Raw genomic sequence first — 26,928 nt, 5'->3', positions numbered from 1 at the left:
CACTCCGTTTTGTTGACGATCAGCCATGCATTAAGTCTTTTGTTAATCATGCGATAGCTTCTGTGGGATGAAAACACGTTTATTTAATGAAATTATGGAAATACAAGCATTGTTTCGAGGGAACATAACTTTTTTACTTCTTAACCATTTTTTGTGATTAAGGTATCAAATAAAAGAGCAGATATTGAACTTTTTAGGCATGTGATTTTCTTTTTGAAATTCAGATACCCCCCGCCAAATGAGTTTTTGGTATCCTTTCTTCAAATTGTTTTTGCTCACTCATGCGTGAATGAGGAATAATCTAATTAAAGGGGAATCCAACCCAAATAAAAACTTGTTTTTATAAGAAAAAGAAAAATCAGACAAGTTGATAGGTGAAAGTTTGAACAATATTGGACAAACAACAAGAAAGTTATGAATTTTCAAAAGTTGTAAATATTGGTAATCCCTATACTCATGGAGACTTCAAATTGGCCGCATATGGGATGTCATAGTGATGTAAGGCAAAGACTACTCTTCCATGTACTCCAATACATATTATGGCTAAAATGTCATTTTTCCCAAAAGTTTTATTTCAAATTATATTTTTCTTTCATGATGACATTAAACAATATACTATCTGGGTTATATTTAGACTACTGCCCCAGGGGAATGGGTACTTAGGAGAAAACTACAAATCCCCGATAATAAAGTACATGGCCTATGGGAAAGTTGTCCTTGCCCCTTGTCATAATTTACTTACCAAGTTGCCAATTTAAAATCTGCATACTATTAGTGATCTCAATTTTAAAGCAGCTATAACTTATTTATTGCTTGTCCGATTTCTTTCAAACCTTCACCATTCTGTTTAATTTATTTTTCTCCTTCCCAACACAACATTTGATGGCCAAGGCTAAATTCCCCTTTAACAGATGAAAGAGGAGATTCTAAGCTTTACATTGGTAGGTCATTTGTCTATTGTATTTGTGATTAAGTTATGATAAATCATCGCTTAATCTCGGTTTCGTTTTTTCTGGGACGCACTGTATAGGGACGAAATTAAATTATGCATAGGGGCCTAGGAACGATTTTTGTTTAAGGAGGGCTGCTCTTCACATCCGAATAAGGATGATTTCTGTCAAAAGATAAAAATAAATATAAGCAAACAAGGGGGTTTTAAAACCCAAATGAAGGTGATTTTAGACAAAAAATATTACAAAGTTGGGGTAAACGAATGTTGTTTGTGCTTCATACAACGACTTCGGGGAATACTCCCTAATAATAATAATAATAATATAATATAGGGTATTTATATTGCGCACATATCCACCTTGTTAGGTGCTCAAGGCGCTCCTATATTACCAGGCTAATCTAGGCGTTCATAGCGCACACAGCTTTTTAAGGAATTACTTCCTACCGGTACCCATTTGCCTCACCTGGGTTGAGTGCAGCACATTGTGGATCAGTTTCTTGCTGAAGGAAATTACGTCATGGCTGGGAATCGAACACACGACCCTCTGTTTCAAAGTCCGAAGACTAATCCACTGGGCCACAACGCTCCACATCCAATGATGGATGAAGTGCTAAAACCCAAATACGGTGCTCAAGAAAGAGACATTTTCATCATCGGTTGAATGATATTGATAATAATACTCTAAAATTATTGGGCAAAAATGCTCCATGAGGGTTCTTATGTTGCAACCAACATTGGGAATTTCTTTTACATGTTTTAAGCATCGTTATTATTCAAGTGTGATGAACTTTTTGCCCATTCTAAAGTAATTACTGCTTATTTTTTAACCTTACTGGAGAGTATGCTTCACGCATTGGGTAAAATACTACCCCAAATGGGTTGGACACATTATTGCCATCGTGCTGGTTAAAATTTACTTTACAGTGTAGCTGGACTGTTACAGCGATTTTTGCCTGATAATACAAAGTGCTGCTATTATGAACCCGGCTTAGCTCGAGCTACAACTTTTTTCAATGGCGCTTAGAGCATTCAATCAATTTATCTTGCTAGGATCCCATCCACCTCACTTGGCTCGAGGGCAGCACAATATGGCTTTTAATTTATTGCTGAAGGAAAACACATCATGGCTAGGATTAGAACCCACGACCCTTTGTTTGAAAGACGAGAGTGAGAATCACTATACCACAACGCGCCCACAATAGGCCTGTCATTTATTATTATCGCATAATTATAGGCCTAGATACGTACCACAGGATGGTCATAAAGACATTGCTTAATACTCTTAAGCGATTAGTTCATAAGCTTTCACAAGCTTGTCATTAATTTAAGCGTTTTTAATGGCGCGTAACAATAATATTTCCGGAGAAGAATTCAGTCTAGACGTCTAAATACAAAACAATCTACTTAGAAGAAAAAAAATCAACAAAAACAAAAACCAAAGAAAATATATAACGATAATGGTAAGGGTTAGGGTTGCAAGATGATTGATTTGATTTGATTTATTTATTTCCGTTTCACAATTGTACATAATATGATTAACATAACATAACAAGGTCGAAAATACTACAAGACAAAATATAATATATATAACATAATCATAGATTTAAGGAACACAATTCAGTAAATAAAGATATCTCAAATGACATTTGTATTTAAAAGTAAAACTGAGGGACTTGCCGAAAAAAGGCAAAGCTTGTACAAGAGACAAGCCCCTATCTTAATTACATTACAAAATTACAACAAATAAATATTGGGTCTTAATAATATTTTTGTTTAAAAATAAATACAAACAATTTTTGTGCACTTGACAAAAACGTAACTGATGGATCGTGTGAGAAAAATTACGTTTTACAATATTATAAGAGAGGGGGGAGGTGAGGGGGGGGGGGAGACAGGAGGGACAGAGGAAAGAATAAGGCGGGCAGCAGGAGCAGGTACTTTGGCTAATTGCAATTTTAAGAAGAAAATAATAAAACGAATAATATACCTGACTATGTATATAATGGTTTTATGTTAGGGTTAGGGCTATGTTTAAGACAGGGTATAGTGTTAAATCACGGGTTGAAGTTGGTTATTCCATTAGTGTGTGGAATTTGCAGCAGAGCAATCGTCGCCAGATTTTGTTTGTGTATGTTAATAGAAAAAAAAGATAGCCACGGCCCCTATGATCAATCTGTAACACCCCCCTAAAAAAAACTAGTTCGGAGTTACCAGTTATTGTCGAATGACCTTTCATTTCTTTCATTATGATAGGCAGATATTGTGTAAGCATGCCTTACATAGCAGGAGGCAGAAATTGCAGAGACCAGGTGACTAGAATAGCACATCAGTGAACATTATATGAAGGTGTTAGTTCCATTATTTTGTAGTCACTGCATTAGTATGTTGCTTTTTAACAATGTATTTGGCCAACTGTGAAATACCAGTCGCCAGTGGACGCATTTTTGTTTCTATTAGGACCGAATGAAAGGCACAATTCAAAAGAATATTATGAATAATCAAGACATCAGAGTTGGTGCTTATCTCATTGAATATACCATGTCACTTGAGTACAAATGACCTTCTTCTGATCATGCGCAGAATCTTCGGATCATGCGCAGAATGGATCTCTGAACTGAGCTGCAATGAAGGCCATAATGCTTGAGAAGGTCACATGTGTGCATAAATAGATGAGTCGGCCTGTATCATTTGCATTTCGAAATCACTTTTCGACGGGAGAAAGTGAGGAGAAACTTCTTTGACTTCGCTCTGATTTGAGTTGGACTCGAGCTTGATCTTCACCATGCAGACAACTTTGTCTCTACTCCTCGGCAGCTTGTTAGCGGCAGCCACCCTGGCTCAGGGTAAGTGCTTTTTGCTCTAACCCCTTTCCTGGCAAACACACACTCTCTCTTCATCCATTATTCTCTAATCTCATGTCGGTTTTTAGTCTATCCTGGCTCGGGTTAAGTGCCTCCTTCTTTATCCTCATCCACTTTCCCTCCCTCCCTCCCTTATGCCCGTCATTCTAACACTAAACTTAAAAAAAATATTTTTGTTTTCTTTATTTTTTAAACTTAATAAGTATTTTTAAACAACCCTGTATAAAAGCTTCAACATTTTCTTAAAAAATTGAAGAAGCTTGTTTAAAACTCAAAACAATAGTCACGATGTTTGTAAGAATGTCCGGTCTAATTAAAGAACGCGCTAAATATTTCCAGCGGCGTTTTTACAGTGACCAGTACTTCTGTGTGACTTCGATTCACCCTCGGGTAGCAACTAGTAGGCCTAATTATTAATGCAAAGTAGTGCACAAATGAGTATGGAGGGGGGGGGGGGATAGATGTGTCATTTACCGCTTGACCCCTCCCCCCATAACCGTTAAGCTGCCAATTACATGTGATCTTGTTAGACGTGGCCCTACTAGGCATGACCGTACGCATTTCTGTTTCATGGGGTCAAGAAGGATACAAATTTGAAGAAACTCAAAACCAAGGGAGCAAAGCGACCAAGCTTTTCTATGGTATTAAAGAAACCTACGTCGACAAGTTCCCAAGCCCCCAGAGTCCCTCAAAACTTTTAGTCTCGATCCGCGCCTGGTCATTATTATGTTGAGGGTGGATGGTATTTTTGATACCTTAAGGACGTTCCATAGTAACTTTGTGCGCATCATGATCTGCCCATATTTTACACTCTGTGCGCTTACGTCACAATGGATGAACAGGTGATTAATCAGCTGTAGGTATGAGCTGATTTTTCTCATTATCTGCACTCTAACCGCAGATCCAATGTGATATTTTATGAAGCCATTAAACTGGAATTATTCCATGGACCATTTTTTAATACTTCTACAATTTCAAAATTCTTCTCTGCATTGCTGAAAAGTTTGACGAATATAACCCCGAATTTGAATAAATGGTAGATTGGTTTGGAATTTTTCCTCAAATAGATGCAAAGCATTTGGCGCGTTTTTGATGTTTTAAAAAGCAAATTTGCTTTAATAAAAGTGCTGATAGTTTGAAAACGAGCACATGAACCCATATTTTTTAATGTTTGTACCTTTTGGGTATACCTTCCTCTACAACTTTGCAAAGTTTGGTGAAAATGACATGGGTTTTGAATAAAGTGAAGCATTATTGTATTTCTCAAGTTTGTTATTGAAATTTCACATTTTTGACACTGGGTATTTGTTATCTTTCACACCATTTTTTAAGAACTGACAGTGCTTTTAGACTTAAGAGAGCAAACAAATAGCACTATAAATAGAATATACATTTTAAGGATACAATCATTAACTTTATTGCGAAATTTTATGAAATTTTCATAGATTTCGACTGAGTAATAAAGGTTTAAACTCATTGTAGTGATCTCGTGAGGTCTAAAAATGCCAAATTCTTTTGAATGCGCAATTCTTAAAAACATCCATTTGGGTGAACTTTGAAGCTCTATAGGGCGATTCCATACGTGTCCGACTCGTACGGGACATTTTGACAACAATTTCTAGTTTCTTAGCCGAATGCTTGAGCAATAAAATATTTGTTTTGTCAGTGATAAAGCTATAGTGGGTAGTCATGTGAAAAACTAATAAGCAACACAAAAAATTTGATTATGGTTAAATTATAGGTGAAAATGTTGTGTGTCGTACGACACGCAACATTTTAAGCTCTAATTCACCTATGGACGACATATTTTTATTGGTTGTCAGTTTTTTGCATGTCCACCCAGTAGTACTTTAATATTACCACAAAGCAAATTGAAGTTCTTCGTTCGTTTGGACAGCAGGTTGATAAATGTTGTGAAAATGGCTGATTGTTCTAGCATGGAATCGCCCTATATAGCAAAAATTAAGCACATGGACCCATAATTTTTACATATTTGTAATATTCAGGTGCTAAAGTATCTATATGCAAAGTTTGGTGAAAATGACATGGATTTTACTTTAACTGTCGAACGTCCTTAATTCGTTTTGTTTGGGGAAACGTCTTGCTACAAGTCCAATATCCTAGCTGTTAAAGCTCTGTAAAGATTATTTCTATTTTCTACACAGATGTACGCCTGGTTGATGAGAACGGTGACACGCCGGTTAGCAGCGGGCGAGTTGAGGTCCTACGCGATGGCGTATGGGGTACGGCGTGCAACCCAGGGTGGGGCATGACAGAGGCCCAACAAGTCTGTACCGAATTGGGGTTCCCCGGGGCCATCGGGGCTTCAGTCGGAAGTGGCGACGCGGTTCCGCATTACGTACCAATCTGGAAAGACATGGTGAAGTGCGTGGGAAATGAGAGCAGCTTCGCTGAGTGCAGTGATGCCTTTGACGGTGATGATGTCTACCAATGCGGCCATGAGTTTGATGGATATGCATCTTGTAAAGGTAGATAATACTACTAGCTGCTATGTATTCTACTACTACTGGTACTACTATACTTCTATTACCACTCCTACTACTAGGCCTACTACTACTACTACTACTACTACTACTACTACTATTACTACTACTGCTGCTACTACTACTATACTGATACTACCACTACTACTTCTACTACTACTACTACTACTACTACTACTGCCACTACTACTGCCACTACTACCACTGCTACTACTACTACTGCTGCTACTACTGCTACTACTGCTACTACTGCTACCACTACTACTACTACTACTACTACAACTACTACTACTTTTACTTCTAGCTGCTAGCCTGCTACTTAATTACTACTAGCTGCTACGTATCCACTGTTACTTCTACGACAACTGCTGCTACTACTACTATACAACTAGGCCTACTACTACTACTATTACTACTGATAATGCTAGTACTGCTGCTCCTACTACTACTACTACTACTGCTGCTGCTACTACTACTATATACTACTACTACTACTACTCCTACTACTAATACTTTAATACTGCATGCAGCTACAAATACAACTAATATTCATATTATTTTTCAAATAGCGATTCGACTTGCTGCAAGGCATGGAGGACTCGCCACCACTGAAGGTCGGGTGGAGATATTTAAAGATGGGGAATGGGGAACAATTTGTACTACTGGATTCGACTCACGTGATGCTAACATGGTCTGTGCCCAAGTAAGACTCAAATTATGATTTCTTTTGAAAGCTATGTTCGAGTACTGGGATGCGCCTTAAGGCGACCGCACACCTTACGATTGGTCTGCGACCCGATTTTGGAATAAAACGTAGTAGAATTTGATGCTAATATTGAGATATGGCTCTCAATCATCATACGAATACCTATATTTAAATATGTGAATATGCTATCATCCTTCTTAGAATAAAAGCGAATTTAATATCTAGTCGTAATGACGTCATAGCAGTCGTACGATTGGCTACGATTTGAAACTAATTTGGCCTTTACTCCAAAATAAAGGCTTGCGATCTTTCAAAATGGTTATATTAGTATTCTTTCAATTAATTTTAACCTCAAATAAAATGATATGTTTCATTCACATTTTCAGAAATGAGCAAAATGCGATTTGTTCCAAAATCGGATCGTGAACAGTCGTAAGGTGTGCGATGGCCTTAAGTGTGACTTATACCGTGTTTACACTTAATCGGCTTTTGAATCGGCTCGCGGTTCTGAACCGCGAGCCGATGCAGCATCGGCTTTTTCATAGCGTGTTACAAACGCGAGTAACTTCCATCGGCTCGCGGTTCAGAACCGGCAATTTGCACCACCAAAGTAATAGGTTCAGAACCGCGAGCTGATGCAGAATCGGCTTTTTTACTACGTGTAAATAGAAAGCCGATTCTGCATCGGCAATTTGTGCGCATTTCATTTACTTTACCATTGTGACGTAATTGTAAGCGCACTGATCCAGCGTTGTCTTTATTATGACGTATATTGTTGGTGTGCGTATCATTTCAGGTTTTTGCATCATATCGGCTCGCGGTTCTGAACCGCGAGCTGTAACAACGTGTAAACTCAAACCAAAAGCCGATTCTGCTTCGGCTTTTGGTTCTGAACCAAAAGCCGATCAAGTGTAAACACGGTATTAGAGTCATACTACTGATGCGCGCATGATATGTAACGCGCAATCGTATTGGTTAATACGCATTCGTGCGAACCCTCTTACCATGATTTAACCAATGCAGCAATGCCTTTTATACAGCACAAAACTGGAAATTTAAGCGTGAATGGGGCGTCGCAAGAAACTTGCGATCAGTTGCAAGGCTATTTTTGGTTGCTAAATCAATCATACGTTTTGAAATTAATTGAGAATTTGAGATTCATTGCCAAACTGCTTCTTGAAACAGTCTTATCTGATATGCTCTACTTAAAATTGATTTATAAATTCTAAAATTGCAAAAGAATGTGTGCAATTGATTGCAAATAGTTTATTGCAACACCCCCACAGTCACACTTTAGTCTTTGTGATAAAAAAACCCTGAAATGAAAATATAATGTTGCAAGAAAATTGTATACGTCATGCTAATTTAAACAACAAAGCAATTTAATTAATTTAGGCTTGGTTGTCTGAAGTTATAATCACTTCATTGCCACGGGATTTTCCTTTTGTAGCTAACACATAAAAGAACACGCGGGATTACACTATAAACGGATGGTCATTTTCTTGTCTAAGATATATTTATCAATAAAACTTGTAATTGAAAATGTTCCTGAAAAAAAATAATGGTTTGCCAAATATCATTTTATTATTTTCCATAATTCTGCGTAAGATTGTTCGAATTTTAACATAGCCAATTTGTTAGAGAAACTAACAGATCTGAAGGATCATGGATGCCTTCAATCGTAGTACAGAACTGTTGTTTCTAGTCAAATATTGTTGTATTCATATCTGAATGTTATATATTATAACATGTGTGATGCCAAGGTATTTTGATAATGGAGCGCAACGACGCTTTATTGACGTCATGTTATTTTGCAATTAAATCATAGACCAACGAACGTAGAGGGCGTAAACACCCTGTAAAGTGTTGATGCCCTTTACGTCCGTTTATATAGACCTTCAAAGTCGTAGTTATTTCATTTCCGAAAGAATCAACGGAGAAAAAAAAACCAATGACACGACTCTAGTATTATCGTGTAAACAATATAGTTATAATGGTCCAAACTAAAAACTCTTCCAGGATTTTCCAAGGGGATGTTATTCAGAAAAAACAACATAAAATGAAATAAATGGGTATTCACTAATCACTATCGTATGCGCGACACTTTCCACTACAAATATTTTCATGGCTCTCAAAAGGGAGAGGGGCGGGGATACGGTCAGATGCGCCCCATCCAAGGAGTTTTGACAATCTAGTTTGATCGCAAAATCGATTCGATTCGGTGATGAAATTGATCATGGCGAATTCATTTCTTGTGACAGGTGCTCAGTGTCACAGCAAGGGCCAAGCAGTTCTACAGTTCTACCGTATTCGGTGAGGGAACGGGACCGATCCACATCAGTGGGCTAGCATGTGGTAACCTTTCACCGGACACGGTCCCGGATGTCCTCAGCTGCTCCCGATCAGATACCGTCCATTCGCGTTGCGGCCATAGAGATGACGTCGGAGTAACATGCGAGGTTTCAGGTACATATTTTGTTATTAGAAGCTTTTCGCAAACACGACGCGACCGCTCTCTACAAGGCACCAATTCCTTTGAAAATACAAGTCAAATCAAAATTGAGAGCCGAGAGGCTTTGGTCGAAAGTTGTTGGACCTGGACAACAGGGTCTTTGTGTGACTCTGGATAACGACGTATTTGCAATAATTGTTTGTTCGGTCCAAACCTTCGGTCCACCAACATTTTTTTTAAATTTTTTGTGTTTATATTTGTTTTTTTTTCAGGGTTATCATTTTTCTCATTATTTTGTTCTTTTCCATTTATTCATGCATTCATTTCATATTTGTTTATTTCTTTCTTTATTTGTGTATCTATTATCTGTATTATTATTATTATTTTTTTTTGGGGGGGGGGGGTGGGATCTCAAACTGCCGCTGTTTGTGACTTTGTGTCTTGATCATTGCAGTGATGGAGCCGTGATATAGCATTGTCATGATTGTTGTCCCCCCAGGTATTCTTCTGCTTGACGCAGGCGGTAACCCGACAAGTTCTCGCGGACGCATCCAGCTAGGGCGAGGGTATCGAACGAGCACGGTCTGCGATCGGTTATTCGGAAAGACGGACGGGGACGTCGTGTGCAAGCAGCTTGGATATCCGCGTGGAGCTATGGCCATCAAACCCGCGGCCTTTTACGGCCAAGGGACCGGTCTTGTTAGTATGGACGGGGTCGACTGCTCTCCGAATGACAGACATCTTTTCATGTGTGGCAGGTTCCCAGAGGTGCAACCCGGATGTGATCACGACCGTGATGTTGGCGTTATCTGTGAAACAGGTAAGCGTGCTGTTATAAGGTCTTTGGCTACAACACTTGTGCACAATTCGCGGATTTCGGTGGCCCCATGGGCATGATTCGATCGCGCAAACCATGACAGTGTGGTCCACGACAAGTTTACGCATAGAAACGACATGGTCACTCAGTATTTACGATTATACGGTCGTGATCTGGCAGAACTACGTATCTCCTTTTACGCGATTCCGAGATATTCGAGCTTAAAAATTCAAAATTGCTTCTTTAGCTTTCTTTGAAAAAATGGAGAATGGTGTATCGGACTTTTTTGTTTCCTTTGTCCTGTGGAACATAAGGAATCGGGCCAAAAAAATATTTGATTTCCTCATTAAATCTTGTAATTTTCTTCAGTTTTTAAAACTTACGAGCTTTTACCTGATTAAATCGACGACTACACTCCTAGCTTTTGATCAGGCAAAACTACGTATGTCCTGCGCATTGCAAAGTTTTATCAGGCAAAAATACGTATGTCCTTGTGCATTGCAAATTCTTATCAGGCAAAACTACGTATGTCCCTGTGTGCGTTTCAGGAACATGGCCAAGATCAAAGGTCATTTAAAGGTCAATGAACTCTGGCCGTGTTGGGAGTATGTGTTGAATTTGCATCATAACTTATAATATTTATGGATCCAGCTCATGAAACATCGACATAGGGTAATCAAGTATGGATGATTGTTTTGCGCATGGATGATTGTTTTGCGCATGTCTTAGGTCACATGATCATGGTCAAAGGTCATTTTGGGTCATTGGACATAATACTTTTTATCATATGAGTGTTTTCTTCTGTGCCAGAGGCGTTTCACTTGTTTTAAGTAAATAACCATCGTGTACAAATGCCGCCCCTTAATAAACGAATCCTGGATCCGCCTAGGTGTAGCATATATCTACCGCGTTTTACTCATATTCGTTTGGTTTGTTAGTACGCTTGTTAAATAATGCGTGTTAGTAAGCAATTTAGGTCAAGAACTAACAGTGTTTCGTGCTTAATCCTATTGTATCTCAATGACCTGTATTGCCTTTTAAAACTTCACCCAGGCCTTCGTCTTGTAGCCGAGGACGGTAGCGTGGACGGCAGCGAGGGTGTTCTGGAAGTGCTTGTTAACAACCAGTGGGGCCGAGTGTGCGTAAAAGGCTTCACACAAGCTGGTGGCGACAGGGTCTGCGAGCTCCTCGGCTTCAACAGCGGCGCTTCGTCTTTTGGTCGCTACGCGGGACCCAACGGCGATGACACGTACCCGAACGCGCAAGAAATCTTTCAGATTCCCATTGTGATGGAAGGACTGGACTGCCAGGGCGAAGAGCAGAGCGTCCTCTCCTGTAATTACGGTCAAACAGGGGATAGTCGATGCAACTTCAGGACAGCGGCCACCCTTACTTGCGACACCGGTGAGTATGGGGAAAAATAATAATAGCAGGTGGGTGTTTCATAAAGCTGTTCGTAAGTTAAGAGCGACTTTAATAACGACTGGTGAACCTTTCTTACACGCTAAATAATCACCAATGTACATGTAATGGTCAATGTCATTTACCACAAGAAAGGATTACCAGTCGTTCTTAAAGTCGCTCTTAACTTACGAACAGCTTTATGAAACGGACCCCTAGATTTTTAAATCCCTTTTTGCCTGAGGATACACAGCGCTGCTATTATAATGCCGATTTTTAGCTTCCCTGCCCATTAGGCGCTCGAGCCTTCGAGGAATTGGTTACCTGGTACCCAGACCTATTGATCCCCACACCTAGGTTGAGTTTAACACAAGGTTGATGCATTCCTTGCTGAAGGAAGACATGCTATGGCTGGGAATTGAATCCACGTCCCTCAGAAAGAGAGACGGGGATCATAACCACTAGACGACGATGGGCACGACGCCCCCACGAGGGGGGAATGATAGCATTATTGCTCACCTCTTGGCGTGTAGGTCGAAGTTGTCTTTGAACGAGTTGGTAAGAGGTGCTGTAAAAATATAAAGGAATCGACACCCCTCCCCCTAAAAGGATGGGGGGAGTTCACTCCTGATTTGGGTCAAGAAATTTTGACAACCAAAAAGAAGGGGAAGGGGGGGGGGGGGGGTCACTCCCAGCATGCCTATGACTTGGACACCATATGGAACGCCATTTTATGATTTATAGGGAGAAAGCTGACCACAGTATCGCTTTTTAATATGAAATATATATATTCTAATGAAAACAAACTCGTGTCTGCCAAATCTAATGGCACCTAAATGACAAAATGTTCTTAGTGCTTGACCGAAAACAGACCTTTTTCGTTCAGGGTATATAAACATGTCTTGCGACCAAATGAAGTCGATAGGGAGATTTCGCACAGCGGCGCAGAAGAAATCATACAACTCAGCGAATGCCTATAACATGCAACTTTGTCGAAGGTCGGTATGAAGGTAATAAGCCAGTTCACGGTTAGCTCGTATCAACTTTTCTCAAATGACCTTTGTGATTTTTCATTAGGATAAGCACTATCATTTTCAAATGTAGATATTGCGTAAGCTTTACCGGTAGAGTATTCAAATTCTAAGAACAAAAGGCATTGTATAGACCAGTAGCGACCGCACAGAAACACTGTTAGTGAAGGTGTTGTTAGTGCTAACATGGACCTATGAAGAGATGGACATTCATCGCTTAGATAATGAATTAACTAACAGGTGACGGTAATTGTCATCTGAATAACATTCTCTTCATACTAGTCTTCTTTGGTCCTATGATCGTCACCGTGAGAAGGGACTGAATTAGTTCGTTATTGGACATTTATATTTCACAAATTATATGCGCAGTTGATAGAAAATCAATGAAATAATGGATAATCGATGTGCAGTTTTTGTTTACCTTTGTTAATCTTAGTTCCATGTGTTTTATTTGGGGAAATGTCTGCATATTTTGATATAGAGGCAATATTGTGATTGATTGTTTACCATTTAAAATTCAATTTTCCCAAGTTTCTCCATAATATTCCAGATATACGTGGCACATAACATGTGTAGATCGTGTATCTTTCAATGTTATTGAGGTCCTTATGTGTGAGCGGTAGTTAGCGGATCGAATAATATCATATTTTATATCATAAAAATCGTCTGCTTCTCAAGTTTGCTGATCCATATATGAAGCAAATTGACTGAAAGGCACATACTGAAACAGGGGATCAGCCAACAAAAGTCAAGACCGGGAAACTGTTCCGTCTTTGAGTGATCAGATACCCTTGGTAGTCATGGTAATTGCTATTGTTACAACACCTGTATGTTCTCATTAAGATGCGCATAACCAGGTGACGGTGACTATCATTGGGTCAAAGAAATGCTCGCGTTAATCGTCCATCTCTTCATAGGTCCATGGTGCTAACAAGTCACTAACAAATCAGCCACTAACACCATGAGCAGAATGAACGCACAGAAAGCGCTGTTAGGCACAGGTGTTGTTAGTGTGTTTGAGCCTTATAGTTAGGCAGAATCTATGACGTACTATAGTGATCTATGTGATGATGTGCGGATTGATACAATGTAAGGGCCTTTATCCCATAGGCTCAATGTATTATTCTCATTAAACCGGGGCTCGGATTTGCACCATTGATTCTTACTTTGTGATGACATTGTACCGCGGTGTTAATTACTGAATTCTGATTATTTTAACCATAGTAGGTCCATGTTTTAACATATAATACATAGACCTTAACATCGATGAAAAAATGATATATTAACGGTAAAAGTCAATAATTGTTTGATAGGGGAAGGGGGCTGTATAGGTTTGCTCGTAGAGTGGAAGAATGACTTCCGTCTATGGAGGTGTGTATATAGGGAAGCATGATGTGGAGTATAGTCATACAAACAATTGAACATTAATCAAATAAAAAAGGCATTTAAAAATATGTGATATAGTTTTGCATAACTTACGTAAAAATTATATTATATATTATATTTACTATAGGCGAGCTGAAGATGTCATTTGTCATTTCCCCACTTCATAATTTTTATCATGGACCAATGAAAAAGATGGACGATTAACGCGAGCATTTCTTTGATCCAATGATAGCCACCGTCATCTGGTTATGTGCATCTTAATGAGAACATACGGTGTTGTTACATTAGCAATTACCATGACTACCAAGTGTATCTGATCACTCAAATACGAAACAGTTTCCCGGTCCTGATTTTTGTTGGCTGATACACTTGTTTCAGCATTTGCCTTTCAGTCAACATGCTTCATAATAATGGAGCAGCAAACTTGAGGAGCAGACGATTTTTATGACATAAAATATGATATTATTCGATCCGCTAACTACCGCTCACACATAAGGACCTCAATAACACTGAAAAATACACGATCTATAAATGTTATGTGCCACGTATATCTGGCATATTGTGGAGAAACTTGGGAAAATTGAATTTTAAATGGTAAACAATCAATCACAATATTGCCTCTATATTAAAATATGCGGACATTTCCCCAAATAAAACACATGGAACTAAGATTACCAAAGGTTAACAAAAACTGCACATCAATTTTCCATTATTTCATTGATTTGTTATCAACTGCGCATATAATTTGTGAAATATAAATGTCCAATCACGAACTGCTTCAGTCCCGTCTCACGGTGACGATCATATGACCAAAGAAGACTATAGTATGAAGAGAATGTTATTCAGATGACAATTACAGTCACCTGTTAGTGAATTCATTATCTATGCGATGAATGTCCATCTCTTCATAGGTCCATGTTTGTATATGAAATCGTGTTCATTTAAACTGAAATTGTCCTTACAGTGGAAAGTAAATATGACCACTGCTTCAGTGATCATCATGACCATTGACAAGATTTACATAAGCCTACATGCAGTGTTGAAACATATTTACCAGTTCACGGTAAAATCAGGAAAAGGGGAATGGGGTATGGGACCTTTTCTATTCATGACTTATATTGGTTTTGCAATCACAATCATAATCACAACATGTACATAATGGGGGGAAACAAGGTAATAACAACGGTAATAATAATTATGAAATAAGAAAATCGGACTTGGCTTCGTAATTCTATTCTAGGATATTCATGGTGGCATGATAGGCATCATTGTTTTAAAAAATACTGTACATTATTCTCTTCATTTAATTTATATTTTATTTATTATTCTTCATTATTTTCCATTTAAGAATTATGTTATTGATTGTAATTACAGTCTTCTCATCTAATTTCATTATGTTTTCTCCCACACGTATTGGGGATTGGAGCATTGGCGGATCCAAAGCAATAATCAACATTTTTAATGTAAACATGCCAGCCATTTTTACCCAAGACAGCCCCCCCCCCTTTGAAGCAATAAAATACCATTTTTTTTGCACGTCAGTTTTTGTTGGGACAACAATACCTTCAATTTTAGATGTAAACCTTTTTTTTTGCTTGTCATACTCTTTCTCGGGAAAATGTGCCCCCCCCCTTCCGGGCCCCTTTTGGAAGAAACTGGATCCGCCCCTGGACTGGAGTACCCTTTTAATTCTATCTAGGTCTATTTTAAAGCACTTGATATACAAGTTTTACGCAAGACACGCAAGAGATATTCACTAACATTGTCACTATCGGTGCCCTTGGCACTGTTAGTGAATAGTTCAAACATTAGCGCTAATGTTAGCTTCTGTGCGACCTTGTAATGTTAGTCTAACAGCGCTAGCTAGTGATTGGGCTAACACTTTGCTTCTGTGCGGGCAAAACCTCGCTAACAGTGCTGTTAGTGCTCTGTTAGCACCAACAACGTTTATGTGCGGTCGGTACAGGTGACTAGAATAGTACATCAGGGATAAAGTTTGGAAATCTGTTTTATTGTCTGCCTTTGGCACATTTGACTATTGTTTAGGCTACTGTCAAATACCAGTGGTTATGAAGGCTCTATTTATTACTCTTCAGCTTGGATGTGATAAATATTTTGAAAGGAATACATGAATAATCATCAAATCACAAATGCCTATGTCAGTGAATTTGAAAGCCACCTTCATGGTTGTCTCCAATGACCTTTTTCTGCTCGTGCGCAGTTTACAACCGTGAACAGGCTTATTCAAAACTCTGCAGCCCGTCTAGTTTCCCTCACTAAAAAACATGACCATATAATTGCACTGGCTCCCCATTACATTTCGAATACAATTCAAAATTCTACTCCTTACGTTCAAATCTCTTCATGGATATACTCCAAAATATCTCTCTGAATTAATCCAGGCATACACTCCCAGTAGGCCCGGGGGGGGGGGGCACTCAGTATATAATGCATAGTGGGTATGTGCCGCGGAGGGGACCCCCATTTTTACACTCAAATTTCCGTTCCAAGGCATAGCATTTTTGTCTTTTTGAGAAAAAGAACAAAGAAAGCCCTCCAAGGCATAGCATTTCCTTCTTATCGAGAAAAAATAAGAAAGATATCCGTTCCAAAGCTTCGCATATTTTTCGTTACGCCGTTCCGGTCGCATTGATCTGCTACAAGGAGCTGCAATTTTGGTGAAAAGCGGCCGTAGAGCGCTTTTCGACCATCGCCTAAGCGCGAGCGCACCCGGGGGAGGTCGCGCTAGCTGCGTCATGCACGATTGCCCGTTCCATAGGGATGCATACGCACTCACAGAGATACGGAGATCCGTTCCGAGGACCCCCGTTTTCACAAACATTTGTAGTTCCGAAGCCCGTTCCGAGGACCCTCCTTTTTACAATAAGCCCGCTCCAAGGCCCCCGTTTTTGCCTCGCCCGCGGCACACCCTACCACTTTTTTGGTCGAGTGCCCCCCCCCCGGGCCAGTAGGTCCCTGTCCAAGCTCTGCCCCACGTTTTTGGAATACTCGTCCAGCTTCCATCCGTTTCGATCCAATTTAAAGGCGTATCTCATGAAGAAAGCATATTCAACATAGCCCTATTTACAGTGTCCTTGATATTGTTTTAAAATATTGTTATATGATTTCTAATTAACTTTAGTTTATATATTTCGTATTTTCTACGTTGTAAAGCGCTTTGTTATGGATTTCATGAAAAGCGCTATATACATGATATAAGACTAAGTTATTATTATTATTATTATCAAAACAACAATTTCGTCCATGACTCTGGACAACGACATGTTTGCAATATTCGTCAGGCCAGAAACGTCGGACGAAACTGCTGTTTCGATTCACCAACCCTCCACACAGACTTTATTGTAATTTGACCTGCATTTTCAGTGTATTTAATTGTTGCGTTGTATGGTTTATTCTGCAACCCTGTGCGAAAACTCCAAAATAAGCACAATGAAAGCACCGGGGGGGGGGGGGGCACTTACTTTGACGAGTGGATACCATGCGCGACCAAAAAACACGTAAAAAGGATGGCTTTTTCCAGATAGGGCACGTTACGTACGTAACGTAATAAGGGTGTCAAAAACACAACTATTGAAGAAAGGGTATCTATTTTCGCTAGGAAAGCTACGTGTCAAACTTGCGAGAGTATAAAAAAGACTAAAATGATTAATAAAGGATGTACTTTTTGCCCCGTCAACACTACGTGTTAAGAGTCCGATTTGCGCGAGGTGTGGGAGGTTGCGCCGTATACCCAATGATGTAGGTAAAGGTAAAACCGACGTCCGTGACATAACTAAAATATCGCTGTACTTCTTTAGGGGTTCAATTCAGGGAATACCTGCCAAGGGTATCGTTTTGTTTCCAATACTTGTTAAGGATAGGGTTTCACACGCCAATACTTGTTAAGGGGTGCATTTTCAGAATATGGAAAGTACTTCTTTAGGGTGCTTTTCGAGACCCCATGGTCGGTCATGGTATCCACTCGTCAATGGAAGTGACCCCCTCTTTGTATTTATTTTTAAACAAAATTATTATTAAGACCCAATATCTATTTGTTGTAATTTTGTAATGTAACTAAGATAGGGGCTTGTCTCTTGTACTAGCTTTGCTTTTTTTCGGCAAGTCCCTCCGTTTTACTTTTAAATACAAATGTCATTTGAGATATCTTTATTTTAATACTGAATTGTGTTCCTAAAATATATTATTATGTTATACATATTATATTTTGTCTTGTAGTATTTTCGACCTTGTTATGTTATGTTTATCATATTATGTACAATTGTGAAACCGAAATAAATAAATCAAATCAAATCAAATTTGTGACACATTTGCTCCGGCGACAATTGATCCAGGCTTCATTTCGTCTTAGATATACATGTAGGGTCAGGGATAGGGTTGCAATAGAGTGCCATGTTGGGTTAATGTTGATTTATTTTATTTGTTATTTCTATTCTTAAAATTATTTTGATTATGCTCATCATCGAGTCCAAATCAAAACGACATCAGATATTGCCCTACTCGCAAACATGGTAGGGTCATAAAGGGCCAATTCCTGTGATTTCTTTTTTTAATATGACGAATGAGCAAGCAACGGTCAATACGACAACACATTCAAGAATAACTGATGTTCCCTTTTATTTTATTTTCTATTTAGCACCTGGCCCAGCAAAGAAGGAGCTATCCATGGGAGACGACATGGTAAGTGCCTACACTGTAAAAACTGTGGTGTTAAAACTGACACCAGTTGGTGTTAATATAGGACCACACCCTGAGGTGTTGAAATTACACCCTAGGAATTGGACATAACACCATAGAGTGTAAATGTAACAACCAAAGGTGTTGTAATAACACCTATAGGTGTTAAACTAACACTGTAAATTTAACACCGGTGTAAAACAACCGGTGTGGTCCTCTATGTACACCGGTTAACACCGTAGTTTTTGCTGTGTACTAAAATAAATGAATGAATAAAACAATGATAATAATAAAAATAGTAATGATAACAATGATAATAGTAATAATTATAATAAAAGTGGCACTTGCTAACCTCTTTTTTTATAACTTGTATATAAAAAAGAGATATCAATTCCTAGGATGTAATTTAAGTGTTCATAACGATAATAATAGTGATAATAAGAATAATGATAATAATAATGGTGATAAGCTTCACATAATATACACATTTTGCTCTCTTTCCCCTTCCCCTCCGTAACCATATAAATCTAATATAATTGATAATAAATCTCAACAATGTGTATGTACATGTATATCTGTATTGTCTATGCTTGAATTATGCTTATCATGTAGATTATGATATGCCTTGTAACTACTTAATGTTCTATGTATTTTGTATTTCTAACATATGAAACTTGATATATTTCAAGTTCTTGATATTTGTGTTTATAACAATTCAGTGTTTAAAATTGGTAATGTAACCCTATGGGCATTTTCACGGTAACTGACATTACACGGCACAATGTTTTCACACCTTTCATTGTGTGTATCTCTAAAACAACAAATGATGGGAGTTTGCTTTTGATAGAGTTAATAAAGTGAACCTTGCAGTATACTCCGATACTAAGTTTTCCTATGTAACCACATTTTTTTACGCATCAGCAAGCAAAAATGTGTCGGTAACTGACATTACGCAAAAGGACATGCAATTTCAGGGTGTTCATTAAAATTGAAATATCTCATGTCCCTGAGTAGATAGAGTAATAATTTGAATATGTGAAAATACCTCTGTTACTAGGTTAAGATGTGTCAAAATATCAAACAATTCGTTTTTGTATTTTGGGGGCTATGATAATTTTTCCACAACCATGCTGGTAACTGACATTACGGTAACTGACATCACACTTAATTTGCCATAGAGATAACACATGGAAGTCAAATGTGTGGAATCATTGCATTGTATCTTCTGTGCAGGGCTTCACATGAAAGTGAGCTTGATGTGGAAGTATACCCGAGTTTCTAGGACCATTTCTATGAAAAAACTTTTTCTTTTTCTTAATTCCTTTCTTTGATTTGAACATTTTTATCATTACTTGTCGGTAACTGACAATACACATTAACATTTACCAGTGCTATATGATTTTCAAAGGCATAATTTTCTTGGTACTTAAATATATGTAAGGCTTTTTAAAATCATAAAAGTTTCATAATACTTAACATTTTTAATTATCAAAAGATAAGAAATGTATGTTTTACTTACTGGGGGGGGGGGGGGGTTGGGTCATAGCAGCTACATGTTTTCCTATAGTAATTTAATATTGCATTGACTGTACACATGGATTTTTCTGACTATACACCCATAATATATTCATCAGTTTTATAATGACTTTTTAAACCTTATCCTTCTCCAAACTCCCCCTCCCCTCAAAAAAGGCAAAATGAATAAGGGTCTCCTCCCCTATGCTACACGTACCCCTCCCCCGAATCTCATGCAGCCATGTAGTTTTATCAAGGAGCTTGGTTTTATTGATTTCTATTCTGGTCAGTGCAAGCAATGCTTGTTCATATCTGTTGGATTTCAATTCTCTTCATAATTTTTTAAATCATTTTCTTTGCTAATTTCTTTTTTAAGCTGTCAACAAAAAATAAACTCCAGCTTCTAAACTGAAACTAAACTATTTGTAAATTAGAAAAAAAAACAGTTTTAATAGATCCATGCAACATTGATCAGAACTGTCAAATTTCACTTTTCATCTATACTTGTAAACCAAAAACAAAATTGTATCACTTTTAGCGAGGCAATGCTCAAAAGAATCCTAGAAACTAAAAAAGGGACCCTGGAAATCCCCTTCATCACAATGTTAAGCTTAAAAAATGTTGCAGATTTAGGCAATAGGTTGGGAAAAGTACCCCTACCCCCCCCCCCCTCGAAAACCAAACAAAAAATTGTCTGATACAAAATTACAAACAATTACTGTACATGTAGGTACTTGGTAAGTGCATGTACAAAACAATTTCATAGTAATTTTTTTTTGCATGATGGGAATGCAACTTCCTTCATAATTTCATATAGTATTCCTTGTGAACTATACCTTTTAAAAGTCAATAGCAAGCTCCTTCTGGTGTGACTTTTAAAGTGAAAGAAGTATACAATATTTCTTCACCATAAAATTGACCACATATTTGCATTTCAATATTGGTAACCAACGTTTTATCATGGTAACTGACATTACATCTCGGTAACTGACATTACATTTTCTACTTGGTAACTGACATTACAGATATTTAATGGTACCCTATGGCTTCATTGTTAATTGGTTATCTTTAATTTTGGTGTAGAAGGGAGGGGTGTTACCTAGAGAGGAAATCTACCAAGTTTCATATAATATATCTTCTTTTCCAGGAAATGAGAAAAAAAGTTCATGTTTTCGGTAACCGACATTACATACCATATCACATACTTCATCAATTTTTTTTATCAGATGAATGAATTACTGGTGTTTCTTTCTGTGGGATTTTAAAAAGTGTTATAATAGCAAGCTAAATCACAGGCGAAAACAACATGATCAAACCTGTTCTTTAAAAATCTGTCAAAACAAAATATGTATCAATATACTATTTTCAACACTAATTTGTATCCATACTTTGGCAGCCATTTTGAAATAAAAAATGGCTGCCAGAGTCGGAAAAAATTTTTGTCTCAGAAACTTCAGGTCGCGTTTTATTAAAAAACATAAAGCATTTGACATGAATATCAACTTGATTTTTTTGCCTCTGTGTCCATCTGTGGTGAAAATGCCCCTATGCGAAAATATTTTTTTTGTATTTATGTTTTTATTAATAATCAGATCAAATTACAATATTTACAGTTATTCAATGAGATTAAAAAATACAAATAATCACATTTACAAGAAAAAAAAAATAATAAAAAAGGGCAGAAAATAAGATTATAACACATAATATGTTATAAGCAGTACCTATGTAAACTTATAAGCCAGGGTTTATATACATAACTTATCTTAAATTTCAGCTATACAGTAAACTCAAAAGGTTGTATGAAGGATAGTCGATATTACGCTCTGGACCTTACAGGGTGTAAAAAAGAACAGACTTCATACCTTGTACCTTGTAGTTTCAATCCCTGAAGTCCTCCACCAGCCGAAGGGTAACTCAGGGCTGACGAGAGTGGGAGTATTATTACTCTGTTTTGTTTTGTTGCAGGTTTTGCGTGTTTAGTTTTGCTTTAAGTATGTCAGTGCTTTTGGAGGATACCATATCAGCTGTGAGATTATTCCAGTGGGAGATTGCTTCAGGGAAGAAGGAATTAGCCAGTTGAGTAGTTGTGATGAACTTTGAAGTGACGTCATACAGTTCATCATGGGATCTTCTTAGTCTTGTTATTTTTCTTGTGGCATATTTATTTAAGTCAAGTTGAGTTTCTCCATGGATGATCTTATATAAGTTGATGATTCGGTGATTTCGCCTCCTTTCTTCGAGAGACATCCAGCCAAGTGTTGTCATTATGAATACTGAATGACCGGATACATGCTTTGATATATGCGAAAATATTTTAATAATATTCTGTATATTGCACAAATTTTAAAGTTAATCTTTTACTGTCTGATTTTCTTTTATTCCCAGGATAAAGCAGAACTGCTGAGTCGAGCTGCAGAGTTGCTTGCAAGCCTGGAGGCCGCCGAGGAAGGGATCTAAAACGGACCCGAAAGAATGAAGACATTTACCTCTATCCGAGTTTGACATCGAATCAGAATAATTATTTTCAAAGGATAAAACAAAACTATGTATTGATGGGTTACAGATGCATCTAGCGCCACTAAATATAAAACAAATTGTAATTTAGTTGAACATGGTCAAGAACGTTTTAATTTTGTCGTTTTCAACCATTGATTTGATGTAGGAAAAATTAAATCGCAATTAGTGTGTTCCCTCAAAGCATCGATGATAACACAACGGACAAATCATTATAATACCATGAAATAATACGATGACGTATTTTTGATACTGACGTTTTCTTTATCGATGGTATATTAACGTATTTCAAATCGGTGATTGAGTCCCCTCCCCTTCCCCCCGTTTTATGGATATCGATTTGATCGTATCTCTGTTGGCTTTCCCTAACATTTTGGCTCTTTTTTGTTCAATCTCTAATGTTAGAATCGTTCACATATTATCTATTCTTTTTGTCAGCAGGCTTCTTGAATACATATTTTCTGATATTTTCCTTATAAGCATTTCTTGTACTATTCTAAACTTTATTAATGTTACTGTTTAGCTTGTATCTTTGATAAGAGCGAGTGATATTATTTTCCTTTCTGCTGGAAAAAAAAAATGTTTTTTTTTTTTCAAATGACTTATTGAATTACATTACTAAGTGATTTCTACTTATGCTGAGTAGATGTTCACGGTCTTTAAACATACCATCGTTTTACGGATATTTACATGCATATATTATTGACTTATTGTGATATGGAAAGATAAATACTAACACAAATAAACACAAAGCAAAGACAATATTACACGTTTCGTTTTTGTTTTTATTACCAACAAACATTGCTTTTGGAGTAAATTTGCCTCTGCATAGAGTATATAGAAATGACAAGCTGATCCCATTGTAAAAAAAACAAATTGTGAATACAGTGTGGGACACAGTATACAAATGATGCACAGATGTGAGTGCATCTGTAGGTTTCGTGAGCATAAGGTATGAATTATGGAACTGTTAAAACCACGAGGCGCAGCCGAGGGGGTTTGGATTAGTTTCCATAGTCACTGTATTCTCACTAGTTTGACCGATGCACTAACAACCTGTGTATCTTTTGTTTTATAGAATGGTGGATTTCTTGTGATTTTTTGTTTGTTTCAACCATGCACATGTGTTTACCGACGCATGGGCCAAGCATCCGGTAAATCTGCCCTGCATCAGTAAATACCGGACGCATGGCAAATTTACCGAATGCATGACTGGCCATGCGTCGGTAATAACATGCATGATACCCATTCTATAATGATCTATGAAGCAGTATAGTTGTTGAAATAATATTCACTGGTGATTCCTTGTATCTGATTGGCCGAATCCACAATTTTGTTTGATTATACAGTCACAATATGTTTTATGATAAACTACCCTGGGTAATCCAATATGAATACACCTTACGCCTTTTAACAATTTTATTTCATCGTTAATAATTTTACATGAATGGAATAAACATATATGAATTCTGGATATAAAATTCATTTTAAACGCTGAAGCAACGCTTATACTTTCAAACGAATTCAATTTATAACAAGAAATTATAGTTTCTTATTAACATTTTCGAAAAGAAGATTGTGTATTTATCAAATTGTATTATGCCATCATACATGTTACATGGCAAAACCATTTGATCTAATATAAAATGGGCCCAATTGCCGTTTGATTAAAGTACACTTGGTCAAATAGTGTAATTTTTTCCTTTTATTGCCCAGCTGGTCTAATTAAAAACTTATTCTTTGTCAAATAAAAACAAGTTCAGAAACAGTTCAGCTTATCGACATCGACTCAGTATTGTTAGACTATTAGTATAAGCTAACATGGGTATAGCCTGAATGGAAATTAAACGAAAAAAATGTAAATTTACTCAACAAGGTGAATTTAATTCATTACTTGGTAAAATATTTGGTTAAAAATAATATTTTGGGGGGTTAAATATTCAAATAGCATTGTCTTAAATTCAAAAGCGTTTCGTGTTCAGATAAATACGAGTGCTTATCAGCCATTTTAGAAAGAAACTGCGTCTTCCACAAAATTATCATTACATGAAATTATTTTACATTTAAATTGTACGTGGTTACAAAACGGCAAATCGATCCTATATAAACCATTTGTTATCAATACAATGTGATAATATACATGAATACGAAAACCAGAGTTTGGCCAATTTAGACGCCCATGAGACTCAAATATTTCTGATCACTTCGAAATCAGTAACGATTTTGATTGGTGTGTATATACATTTCCGATTAAGTTTACAAACCATCGATCGTGCTGCAGAACCCATGATACCAAAACGGCTATTCGCTATATCCGTATGTACACGACTATGTTCTATAATAAGTTTATCCACGATTTCAAATATTAAGTGATATTAAAAAAAAAAAAAAAAAAAACACTGTACAAGTATTTATATAGAAGTCTCATAAAATGAAAGCGAAAAAAGAAATGGCCGAGAGGCCGAGGTTTCGGTCTCTCACATTGTAATCCGGGGTTAGAGTCCGGCTATCCGGGTATTTTCGTGTAAATTAATCTTTCATGTGTTCAGACTGGTGGCGTAACCTAACGCTGCGAATGTGGTGTTTTCACTTTGCGAAACAAGAATTGGAGGTTGCCGCCCTTATCACAGAGAACGAAATTTTTCACGAGCCCATCTTAAATTCACCAAGACTGCCATAAATAATGATAATAATAGTCTGAAAGGCAATGTTCATTTTTTATTCTGTTCTCTGCGACTCTTACGTTTCGTATCGAACGAGCCTGCAAAGTGTAGATTTCTCTTAATTTCATATGGATGGAGAGGGTGGGGGTTCTTTTTAGGTCCCATTGGCAAAGGATAGGGTCGGACGAGCCTGATAACAGTATCCCTACTTGATTGGCCTGCGATGCAGGTTCTCAAGCGATAGCACTTTGAGATGTTAGAAGGAGTTCCGCCGGACTTCAGAGAGAAGTGGTCTTTTGCGGATTCCTCTTAATTTCATTTTGGATTGAGAGGGGATTCCTGTGGTCCGTCCCACTGGCCAGGTGAAGGGTCACATGAGCCTGGTTTCAGTATACATCCGTACTTGATTAGCCTGCGATACAGGTTCGGAAGCGACAGCAGGTTGAGATGTTTGAAGGAGCTCCGGACTTCAGAGAGAAGTGTTCTTTTGTAGATTCCTCTCGATTTCAAATTGGGTACTTTTCAGTCCCACTGGCCAAGTACGGGGTCGGATGAACCTGGTTGCATGATGCATCCGTGCTTGATTGGCCTACGATACAGGTTTTGAAGCGACAGCGGCTTGAGATGTTTGAAGGAGTTCCGGACATCGGAGAGACGATTGAGGACGTCCACGGTGAGCTTCGTTGAACGAATCCGCACGAAACGCAACTGATGAAATAGAAGGTAATGTATACATTACAGGAAGAACATGAAGAAGGAGGAGGCATATAAGAGTGAAAGTGAGGGAGAGAAGGATAGTTAGAGAGAGAGAGATAAAGAGAGAGAGAGGGGGAGGGGTGGTGAGAGAGGGAGAAAAAAAGTCGAGAAATGGGGAGACATAACCCTGATAGAGATAAGTAAACTCGGAAATACAACAATACTATTTTAGATGGTACTATTCCACAGACCAAACTACTTTTCATATCATTTCATTCATGCGATCCAGTTTTAAAAGAGTACAAAAGTGTGTGACCTGACACCCCAAAATACACAATGGTCGCCCAAAATGAATTTTAAGATTTTTATTTAAACTGATATAATATATTTCTTTAAAATTATGTATTTTCAAAATTGATCAAAAAATAATCCCTTCAACTACTTCATCGAATGGAAAAGAAACTCGGTGAGAGCTTTACAAAGAGACAACAAGGCTTGGAGTTCACTAAAGCGTGATATGTGCACAATGTACAAATCTCCTTGGAAATTCCAAGCAGTCAGGAACAAGAATAGTCAAATATCTTTTATCTCGGTTTTTTTAAAACTTAACATTAGAAGTTTAATTGTTGACAGTAAGAGGATAACTATTCTTTCAAATATTAGATAATTCTATCATTTTTATTTTCTGAAAACTATTTTGGCTAATCTTATTGTTGGTTTGGGGGTGACTGATAG

General features: G+C 37.6%; 2 protein-coding genes across 4 annotated transcripts in view; one reads left to right on the top strand and one right to left on the bottom strand.

Moving 5' to 3' along the window:
* The first annotated feature begins 765 nt into the window (after positions 1-765).
* LOC129263834 (neurotrypsin-like) lies at positions 766-23,598 on the top strand. Of its 3 annotated transcripts, none has more exons than XM_064100860.1 (9): positions 766-941; positions 3,533-3,795; positions 5,979-6,302; positions 6,887-7,020; positions 9,285-9,489; positions 9,975-10,295; positions 11,346-11,696; positions 18,765-18,808; positions 22,706-23,598. In XM_064100860.1, exons 2-9 carry the CDS (start codon positions 3,735-3,737, stop codon positions 22,775-22,777), a joined length of 1,512 nt encoding a protein of 503 aa, XP_063956930.1. In that variant the 5' UTR covers positions 766-941; positions 3,533-3,734; the 3' UTR covers positions 22,778-23,598. The 3 variants fall into 3 exon arrangements, with proteins under 3 accessions (XP_063956930.1, XP_063956931.1, XP_054757723.2); XM_064100861.1 differs by lacking the exon at positions 766-941 and adding an exon at positions 3,216-3,298; XM_054901748.2 differs by lacking the exon at positions 766-941 and having other exon boundaries at positions 3,216-3,795.
* LOC129262971 (uncharacterized) overlaps positions 23,599-26,928 on the bottom strand; it is a 27,145-nt gene continuing 23,815 nt past the window's right edge. Inside the window, exon 12 of the mRNA XM_064100859.1 lies at positions 23,599-26,205. Coding sequence (XP_063956929.1) covers positions 26,020-26,205 — 186 coding nt within the window. The 3' untranslated portion in view covers positions 23,599-26,019. The remainder of the gene's footprint in view (positions 26,206-26,928) is intronic.

The sequence above is a fragment of the Lytechinus pictus genome, chromosome 6 (assembly GCF_037042905.1).
Source record: "Lytechinus pictus isolate F3 Inbred chromosome 6, Lp3.0, whole genome shotgun sequence".
NCBI classification, from domain to species: domain Eukaryota; kingdom Metazoa; phylum Echinodermata; class Echinoidea; order Temnopleuroida; family Toxopneustidae; genus Lytechinus; species Lytechinus pictus.
Note: the sequence above shows the minus strand (reverse complement) of the source record. Positions and strands in the feature narration are given on the sequence as shown.